Here is a 10,000-nt window from a genome sequence, read left to right as displayed (position 1 = left end):
ATTCCTCTATTGACAGTACTTGTTCCAAGATAGTTACATTTCTATTAATGAATTATAAAAGGTATCATTATAATATTTTATATATATATGGATGCATTGGATGCATTTCTATTTGAGGATGTTTTCGATCGGTCATCTTTTCTCTCCAGGCTTCGCCTCTCCTGCTCGGAGCTCCCCAGACCCCGCCCCCGACCCTGCCCCGGCCGTGTCCACAGCCCCCTCCTCTTCCTCCTCCTCCTCCTCCTCCGGCTTCGGGGACCTGTTCAAGCCGCCAGCGGGCTCCTGGAGCTGTGATGTTTGCATGGTGCAGAACAAACCCACCGACGCCAAATGCGTGGCCTGTCAGTCCCCACAGCCCAACACAGACTCCTCGTCCTCCTCCACGCCGTCGGACAGTAAACCCCCGGCCACGGCCGCCTCACGGCTGGAGAGTACCACGACCGCGCCGACTCCCGTAGGCTTCGGGACGCTGTTCGCAACGCCCGCCGGAACGTGGGACTGCGACACGTGTCTGGTCCAGAACAAGCCCGAGGCGGTCAAATGCGTGGCCTGTCAGACGCTGAAGCCTGGGAGCGCAGTTAAGCCCTCCCCGACTCTCTCTACCTTCTCTGGGGCTAACGCCCTCGCCGCCACCGCCCCGGCCTCCGCCCCGGCCTCGTCCGGGTTCGCCGGCTTCGGGGACAGGTTCAAGAAGCCGGAGGGGGCGTGGGAGTGTGACACGTGCATGGTGGAGAACAGCGCGCACGACAGCAAGTGTGTGGCCTGCATGAGCGCCAAACCAGGTAACGGAGCCGCTGGGTTTCCTTTCTTTCTCCATCAATTGATTAAATTCATATTATATATATATATTAGGGCTGCTCGATTATGGCAAAAATCATAATCACGATTATTTTGATTGAGATTGAGATCACGATTATTAAACACGATTATTCATTGAAATTTTTTTTTTAATCAAAAGTTTTAACATTTTCTTAACAAATCAAATTATTGACTTTGATAACAATTAATTTATTAAATGTTGACAGTGGCTTTTCTTTTTAACAATGTTCTTTGGGAGACAAATAGTGAACCTTGACCTTGAAAATAAATTAATAAAAGTGCCAAAACTGATAAATAAAGAAGCTTCAAAGCACCGCCACCACCACAGAAGAAGACTACCTCGGAAAAATAATTTCACTAGGACAGAACGTGTCTAAATAAGTTATTTAATGGTAGCGCCGAGGCTTCAAAACCCAGCATTTGGTAAAATAGACTCTGACTATATGTTCCTGTATATCTGTGTGTGTGTGCAGGGGTGTGTGGGACTATATGTTCCTGTATATCTATGTGTATGTGCAGGGGTGTGTGGGACTATATGTTTGTGACAGGTTTTGTTTATTCACTGACCGTGTTGAGCTGGGAAAAGCAGTTAACATCATCCGTCTGTGTACTCGTGCGTTATCTTAGTCTTTCTATGATAGCTTTTCAGCAGCCTTTGCTTTGTATGAGAATAACCTACTGACACAGAAACCAACGTGAAGGTAGTACCTCCATAGCCTTGTGCTTTGCACTGACTTCTCCTTCCTCCGACAGGAGCAGCGTCAGCGTCCTTACCCCCGGCCCCCGCCCCCGCCTGCCCCACCCCTCTGCTGGGCTTCGGGGACAAGTTCAAGAAGGCGGAGGGCAGCTGGGAGTGTGACACCTGCTGCGTGCAGAACAAGGCGGCAGAGCTGCAGTGTGTGGCCTGCCAGACCACCAGACCTGGGGCTAAAGTGGAGCCCAAAGGTAGAATAGGGCCGGTGAAACCCCTACATTGTCTCTGTTCATGTAGTCTCGCAATGCCAGGCTTTCAATATCTCCGCCTCTGAAGGTCTGGAGACGTCTCTGTTGAAAATCTTCGCTAGAACAGCGGTGGAAACCCACGCTTCCAGTAGGGCTGGGCATCAATTCGAATTTCAAGAATCGATTCGATTTCGATTCACGAGGTTCAGAATCGATGATCACGATTTAATTCGATTCAATATGGTAGGGTTGTTTAATTTTTGTCTTTCATAATCATCTTTTCTCCTTCTCTCTCTCAGCTTTAGGTTCCTCCTCTTTTGGCGTTTCATCAAACTCCGTCTCGGGGGGATTCAAGTTTGGCACATCCTCATCATTATCAGACTCTACCTCGGGTACCGGAGGCTTCAAGTTCGGCGCCACGCCCTCAGACTCCACCTCGTCTGGCGGATTCAAATTCGGGGTTTCGTCGTCGTCCTCGTCAGGAGGGTTCAAATTCGGCGGCGGCTTGTCAGAAACCACCTTTAATGACACAGGGTTCAAATTTGGGGTGGCCTCCTCCACCACCACGGCTAGCGACGACGACAAGAATGCTGAACCGGCCACCATGGGTGTGGGGTTCAAATTTGGGGGCGCCAACACCCCCAGTAGCACAGAAAGTAAACCCTCGGAAGGGGGCTTCTCCTTTGGACTGGCCAAACCTGAGGAGACCACCACCACCTCCTTCTCCTCCAGCTTCAGTGTTCCTGCTGCCCCCCAGGAGAAGAGCGAGAAGGACAACGTGTTCTCCGTCGATAGCACATCCACCACTACTGCAGCAGCTTCTCTCTTCGGCGGTCTGGCCGGGGCCGAGCCCGCCCTGACCTCCGCACCACTAGGCGGCGCCACCTTCGGAGCGGCGGTGGCCGCGTCTGCCGAGAAGGAGTCGCCCGCTCCCTCGTTCACGTTCGGGAAGCCGGAGGAGAAGGAGCCGTCCGTTACCTCGGGGTTCCTCTTCGGTGCTGCCGGGAAGGAGGTTGAGGGCTCGTCGGCGCCATCTGTCGGCTTCTCCTTCAGTAAACCCGACCCTCCAAAAGAACCGGCCCAGCCCAGCTTCACCTTTGGGAAGCCAGCAGACAAGAGCGAGACGCCCACAGAGGCTCCCAAGGCCTTCAGCTTTGGGCAGAGTGCCCCAGGTGAGAGAGATGGACCCGTTTCACCACTTGGATGTGTGAGAATGACACACAGTATGAATGGAGGTTCGTGCGCCTTCATAAAAGTACACTTTGTTAGCTTGTTAGCGGTCCGCGCGGGTGTAGCGGTCCAATGCGTCATCCCCGAGTGTCGATGGGAGTTGCCCACCGGGGATAGCGCCTTGGTCTCGCCACATCTGAGTCCGTCTGGACCCCAGAGGTAGCCGCACATTGGGCAGCCACTCCCCGAGGGGGGTCAGTTGATCTCTGCTCAAAGATTCACCACGCTACAGCAACCCCCCTCCGGTGGTGGAATCACAAGCTCAAGAGAGTCAAGTAGTTTAGTCTCTCATTCGCCCGGCTATAAGGGTCGTGGGACGAATCTTCAACAGTAAGAATGAGAAGAATTGGATAATATTTGGGGTGTAAATTGGCTTCCAAAGTGGGGGAAAAAGGGGTAAAATCGGGAAAATGTGACCCCAGAGATTAAAGGCCCTTGGAGAGTGCTCTCTACAGATCAATGCAATCAAAGAAACTGGTGTCATTTCTTCCTTCCAGATGCTGCTGCCCCTGCCCCAGTGTTTGGCTTCATGGCCAGCAGCAGCAGTAGCACCACCTCCTCCTCCTCCTCCACCACTCCTGCCCCCAGTCTGTTCGGGACCCCCAGCAGCTCAGCCGCTGCCCCAAGCACCACCTTCATGTTCGGCCAGGGCTCGTCCAGCGACGCTCCCCCGGCCAAGACCTTCCTGTTCGGGCAGAATCAGGGCCAGGACAGCCAGCCGGCTCCGGTAGCGGCCCCCTCCCTGACCGCCACCCCGGCCCCGCCCCCGGCTCCTGCCCCGGCTCAGCCCTTCCTCTTTGGGTCTGCGGCCAGCACCGCTGCCCCTGCTGTTCAGAGCTCCTTCACGTTCGGGACCGCAGCGCCCCCTGCTGCCTCAACCACAGGTTGGTCAGGTCACTGTGTGTGGCATCGAAGTGAAGTGTTCACTTGTTTTTCTTACGAGGACAATACTTCCTAGCCTCGTGACACAGTCCAGATCTAGCGCACTCACATGCTGTTTCTCTCTGCAGATCAGTCTGGCCTCCCCCCCATCTCAAATGATTATTGTGGGTGGGAGTACATGCGTTGACAGACTTAACTCCTTCAGCCAGTTAGCATAACAAAACCTAAGAGAAACTCTGCTAGTGCATGCATCCTCTTGTTTGTTGTTAATGGGTCTATATTTCTGCAATAACTGCACTTATGGCTGTGTTGAACACTACCACGCGTTGTTTCAGGAGACTGTTTTGCCAGCGGCATGCATTTCATTTTCATACATACACATACAACTACGGGAACCAATCGGGGCCTACGTTCTACAACGGGGCAGAACAGCAGTCAGAACACAGTCCCTGATTGGCCCAGTCGCAACGTAATCTGAGAATAATCATTCTAGATGGGGGATTGTCCATACTGATCTGCGGAGAGAACCTGAATGTGAGCTCGCGAGGTTGATATGGTTGCAGGAGGCTAAATACTTCCTACCACTCTTTTTGTGTTTTTTTTTAGCAATGTATGATTTTGGAGGGGGGCAGATTGTTACATAATACAATGTATTATTATTATTCAGAAATGTCCCACGTAAAATGTAAATTCACTAATATCAAATTCTCCATCTCCTCGTCCTTAGCCCCGCCCCCTTCAGCAGGCCCCTCCCCATTTGTGTTCAGCTCTGCGTCCTCCGCCGGCTTCGGTAGTGGCCAGGCTCCCACCTTCGGCCAGGTCTCCTCCCAGCCCAGCGCCCCGGCGTTCGGCTCCCCCGCCCCCTCTCCCTTCATGGCCGCGTCCTCCCAGCCCCCCGCCTTCGGCGCCACGTCTGTCTTTGGAGCGGCCGCCAACTCTACATCAGGTGAGTAGTTGCTATGGTGCCGTTATCAGTTTTGAGTTGTATTCCGAGCTGTGAAAATGTAAAAGGCCGTTTCAGACGGGGAGCGATATTCCGCCTGCGTTCTCGCTCGGATCAGCGGGGGACGCACGCGTCCTGCGCGCAGCGGGGAAAGCTGACTACAATTCAGCTCTTGTCGCGGGCGGGCGTGTGCACGAAACGAGCACGCGCGCGACAATTTCACGGGGTCGCGCCCGCTTGCCGCTCCGCCCCAGATTGTCCGCGGCTCCCAAATTGTCCGCCCGCCTCTCTCATTGAAAATGAATTACAATGCGCGGATATCGCTCCTCGTCTGAAACGGCCTTAAGGCTGCAAAGTATATTGGATCTACGTTCCAGGGGCTGTTTGATATCTTTTGGCTGGATCAATAGGATTTAGCAATGTGCAGTCTGATATAATTAAGAACCATTAGTAGTGATTTCTCCTCCGCCCTGATAATCCTAGATCTGTCATCAAAGTTTGACACGGTAGACCACCAGATCCTCCTCTCCACTCTGGAGGAGAAAGGCATCGCTGGCTCTGCACTCTCCCTGTTTGCATCCTACCTGACGGGCTGCTCCTAGGTGACATGGTCTGTGTTGGAACCACGTAGTCTGACTATGGGGGTTCCACAAGGGTCTGTCCTGGGTCCTCTCCTCTTTTCCCTCTATACGACATCTCTGGGTTCTGTCATTCGTTCGCATGGCTTCTCCCGTCACTGCTATGCCGATGACACCCAGTTGGTTCTGTCATTTCCCCCCTATGACACACGTGGAGACACGCATAGCTGCGTGCTTGGCTGACATCTTGGAGTCGATGGCAACACATCACCTCAAGCTCAACCTGGACAAGACTGAGCTGCTGGTCCTCCCAGGGAACCATTAACTAGGGATGGGAATAACAGCTAGCCGTCTATCATTAACCGATTGAAAACCGATTAGCTGTAGCTTTTATCATCAGGTTCTATCGTAAAACTACTATGTGTTCACACACGACATGCAAGTTAAACTGTATGCATTTACAGAACGACTTATTTCAAAAGGGAATTTATTATACATTTTAATGCTGACACTTTACAGGTTTTTGTCTAATCTTGACTTCAGACCACATTGACTTGAAACGGGCTAACTTTAGCTTTCTAATCAATACACTTCAGCCAAATGTTACTTATTAAATTTTGGAATGTTTTCCAGTCATTTACTTCCAATCCAACCTATAGGCTACTGATTTTTGCATGAACATTGTCCAGTCACTTGGCCTACTTCCAGTCAACAGTCTTTAGCTAGTGATCCCAAACCCAAACTTCTCCTTGTTTTGATTTTGCCTGGCTGTTTCTGCGTGCTCACTTGGCAACGAGGAGTGAAGACTGATGGTCTGTAGATAGATCGCTTGTGCCCTCGTGTGTTCACTTCATGGATGTATTAAGAGGACGTCATCAGGGGGGGAATTAAACTGATAAGCCTTCATGAAATATCCAGCTAATTCAAAATAAGCGGTCAATTCCTACACCACCTCCCGACCGCTATGCTCTGCTACCTCTGGGCGATTGGTTACCCCGTCACTCCGAGGCCCCTGCGGTCGATCGACACGGTCACTGCTCTTCTCTGTCCTGCCCCCACAGTGGTGGAATGAACTGCCCACTGACGTCCCGACAGCAAAGTCGCTGCCCATATTTCGCCACAGGCGCAAAACTCTCCTCTTCAAGAAGTACTACCAGGATGCGCCCTCTTAAGCACCTATTGTATTTATATTGTGCTACTCTGGCCCTTCACCACTAGATTCTGCTCTTGGTCACTTGTTTTAGAAAGGAGATGCACTTGTGAGTTCTGGCGAGTAGTAATACACTGACTACCTACGTTAAATACTATTGTATGTTGCTTTGGATAAAATTGTCTGCTAAATGACTACTTTGTTATTTGTAACCCTCTACACATGTTCAAAGGTGTGCGTAATGAGTCCCATCAGCAGGCAGTCAGCCGTAGGTGTTGTCCTCAGCCCTGTTGTCTGTGTGTACCCAGGTGGAGGGTTCCAGTTTGGGGGCGCCGGGGCATTCGGGGCCGCCAGCAGCAGCCCGGGGGTGTTTTCCTTCGGGGGGGCTCCGCCCGGCACACCCGCCCCATCCGCCCCTCCCTCCATCACCCCCCAACCATCTGCCCCAGGAGGGGGGTTTAACTTTGCACAGCCCCCCGCCTTCAACATGGGGTGAGTCCCATCCTCCTCACAACAGTACCCTCTTTTCAGATAAGCTCCCAGTAGAATGACATCCTTGCGTTCTGATGAACCCGTGCTTCTGCGTAGTGTAAACTGTGTACATGCCGACAATCTCAAGTCATGACAGGAGTGAGCAGCGTTCTTAGAGGTGGTATTTATGATGCGTGTGGTGATATCCTCCCGCAGGTCGGCTAAAAACAACTTCACCGCATCCCCGGCCGGACAGAACACCATCGCCGGACGCAAGATCAAAACAGCCGTCCGTCGCAGGAAGTAGAACCCTAATGGGACTGAAGCAGACTGGACTGGACTAGACTAGACCCCTTGGAGGCCAAACCTTGACCCTTGACCCCTGGCTTCCTCTGGACAAACACTGAAGTACTCAGCATGTGAAGAAAGGACTCTGGATGAGCCCTTTATTTAAGGGCTGGAGGGGGGGGGGTAGATCCAGAGCAGCTGGGGAAGAGGGACTCTGAAACCAGGCAGGAAATGGACTTACAGAAAACTGTTAACCGGAAAAACTCTAACGACAATAACGAAACCACGACGAAACCACAATGACGCAATCAAGCAAGAACCTTCTGCTGGAACCGGATCTATTTTCAACATCTGCAAACGTCTGCTAGAACTTAGGCATGACTTTTTGTAATAAAATTACAAAGGCAAAAACTGATATTCAAAGAGTTGATAGTGTAAAAAGTCCTTATTGTTGCATTGATTAGTATGGGTGATCAGGTTATGAGCTAGTGCAAGCTGTGGGCCAAATGGCACCCTATTTCATTCATTGTCCACTACTAAATGTACTAGCAGACTAGAGCAGTAGTGCACTACGTAGGAAATGGTGTTCTGTTTGGGAGGGCTGTAGCCGTGGGGTATGCTGTATGTACAGGGAGTTGTGTTTCTGTGTGCTGGATGCTGATGAGTGCTTGTTTTCCCCCCAGTGTACAGATTTGAGGTGTGCGTGGTTCCTTTCTACGTGCTGAACTGTCGTGTGTAGGACTGGCAACCGTGTGTGTGTGCCTGGACTCAAGAGAGTCGTGGGTGAGAAGCATATGAATGTTTAAAAACGGGAGGAATTTCGGGGGGTTGGGCTGATGAGACGGGAACCGAACCCATGCACTGTGGAGGTCGGGCCAGAGGCTGACGCCTGGATATGTCCTCCGTTGAGACGTTGTAAATGTGTAGTTCCAAATCTGTTCACATAATGGTTCTTTTACCACCTCTCCATATCTCCTCCTCTCGCTCGCTCGCTCTGTCTCTCCATCATTGTTCTGTTGGGCCCTCTCTCCCTCCCCTTATTCTCATTCATTATTCTCTCCTTTTCCCTTCTCTCTGCCTCTTAATTGGCCTTTGAATATTATTATAAAAGCTGTAAATAGTCTTTTTTTTTTTTCTTTTTTTTTTTTTAATCTGTGAAGTTGAAGTTTTGTGTGTTACACCAACTCTGCGTTCAGCATTTTTGTCTTTAGAATTTATTATGTAAATCCCTATATTCAAAGTTGCCCGAATCCATTTAAAATGAACTTAAATGCAAATTGGGGAGCCTTTGATGACTAAAGGTATATTGGCGTTTCTGATCCACTTTTGTTTGGACCAAAACCAGTATTGTACAAAGTATTAAGTATATATTTTTCTATTGCTTGTTTAAATGGACTAGGGTGACTTTGGATAATAAGGAAGTCAATTTAATTTTAAAGCCATGATTATTACTGGATGAGTGATAAAATAAAAACCATGGGTAATTGCTATCAATAAAACTATAAAATGGAGGAAATGTGTTTTCCATTCACTTTCCACAAGAAATCATTAATCCAATGTGCTTCCTTTGAGCCAAGGAATTTATAATACAAATATGTATTTGTATACATTCCTTGTTTGCTATTCAGCCATATATTTGATTAATTTTGTAGTATTCTTTGTTAATTATGGATAAGTACAGTAGCTAACAAATAGAATGACCATTATGACATCTCAATGTTCACTTGGGTGATGTCATAATAGACACATTCCCACTTGTCACAAAGGACATGATTCCAAATATGAGTGTTCCAAATATGAGTGTTCTGAAGTTTGGAGTCTGACGACGAGCTGCTCAACTTCTCAGCTTAATAGTTCCATTTTCTTATCATTTGCAAAGATGAATACGTGGTAAGTAGGGTCTTTTCTAGATTTAGGCATTTCAATCAAATATGTTTCTATAGATATCTAATCACTCAAGCACTGTCATTTAAAATTGTCAGTAAGTACTCAAAATGTAAATGTTGCCGTTAGCTTCTGAGCCACTGAGTAGAATTGAAGTCCAATGTTAATAGTTTTCTTCAGTGGTGGTATTATATTGACATTTCAAATTTCATTTTATTTAGGAAATGTCAATCCTATTTTCTTCCAATAGGAGACCTCAGGAACTGAAGAAACTGAAGCCTGGTGCCAGATACACCCAATCTGATTGGCTTGTCAACAACAACCTTGTGACTAATAGGTCAGCGCTCCAGAGGGCAACAGCTTATCAGGTCAGCCAGAACCTTCGTTGTGCAAGAGGGGATGCTACATCTCAGGTAACCGTGGCTTTTCATTTGACTGCCTAGAACCCTTTAAAATTGTCACCATTACATTACCATAACATTACCAATGACTTGGGCCTGATTCATAGTCGACGCAAACTACATAAGCGCAAGCTTCGCAAGGCCATGCAAGGTCTCGTTGCGTCCTCGCGTGTCATGCCGAAATTCGTCACTTGACGCAAGCAATAGTGCAATTCCTTGCGTTTCCACAAAACAGAACGCAAGCTCTCGGGTCATGTTGGAGTTTGCGTTCACAACGTAGCTTGCGTTGTTTACGTGGACTATGAATCCGGCCTTACACTCACATGTTATTCTTCCGATGGTGTGGGCAATGCCCCTGTGTGACAGTGATGTCCTCTTCTCTACCCTGTCTAGATCCGCTTGTCAACAGGCA

The 10,000-nt window shown here is 49.3% G+C and overlaps 2 protein-coding genes across 4 annotated transcripts in view; both read left to right on the top strand.

Moving 5' to 3' along the window:
* nup153 (nucleoporin 153) overlaps nt 1-8,772 on the top strand; it is a gene marked incomplete at its 5' end in the record, with an annotated part of 25,935 nt that extends 17,163 nt beyond the window's left edge. For all 3 annotated transcript variants that reach the window (XM_084455651.1, XM_084455650.1, XM_084455652.1), the window contains 7 exons: nt 150-782; nt 1,573-1,764; nt 2,061-2,933; nt 3,489-3,875; nt 4,601-4,819; nt 6,853-7,036; nt 7,232-8,772. In XM_084455651.1, coding sequence (XP_084311777.1) covers nt 150-782; nt 1,573-1,764; nt 2,061-2,933; nt 3,489-3,875; nt 4,601-4,819; nt 6,853-7,036; nt 7,232-7,322 — 2,579 coding nt within the window. In that variant the 3' untranslated portion in view covers nt 7,323-8,772. The remainder of the gene's footprint in view (nt 1-149; nt 783-1,572; nt 1,765-2,060; nt 2,934-3,488; nt 3,876-4,600; nt 4,820-6,852; nt 7,037-7,231) is intronic.
* Nucleotides 8,773-9,182: 410 nt separating this feature from the next.
* The window catches only part of LOC311322928 (tektin-2-like), a gene marked incomplete at both ends in the record, with an annotated part of 5,809 nt that continues 4,991 nt past the window's right edge, over nt 9,183-10,000 (top strand). The window contains 3 exons of the mRNA XM_084455046.1: nt 9,183-9,193; nt 9,438-9,555; nt 9,982-10,000. The exon at nt 9,982-10,000 is cut by the window's right edge and continues 107 nt beyond it. Of these exons, the coding sequence (XP_084311172.1) occupies nt 9,183-9,193; nt 9,438-9,555; nt 9,982-10,000 (148 nt within the window). The remainder of the gene's footprint in view (nt 9,194-9,437; nt 9,556-9,981) is intronic.

Source organism: Borostomias antarcticus (genome assembly GCF_949987555.1).
Source record: "Borostomias antarcticus genome assembly, chromosome: 21".
Lineage (NCBI taxonomy): Eukaryota > Metazoa > Chordata > Actinopteri > Stomiiformes > Stomiidae > Borostomias > Borostomias antarcticus.
The sequence above is the reverse complement of the archived record's forward strand: the minus strand, read 5'-3'. Positions and strand labels throughout refer to the sequence as shown.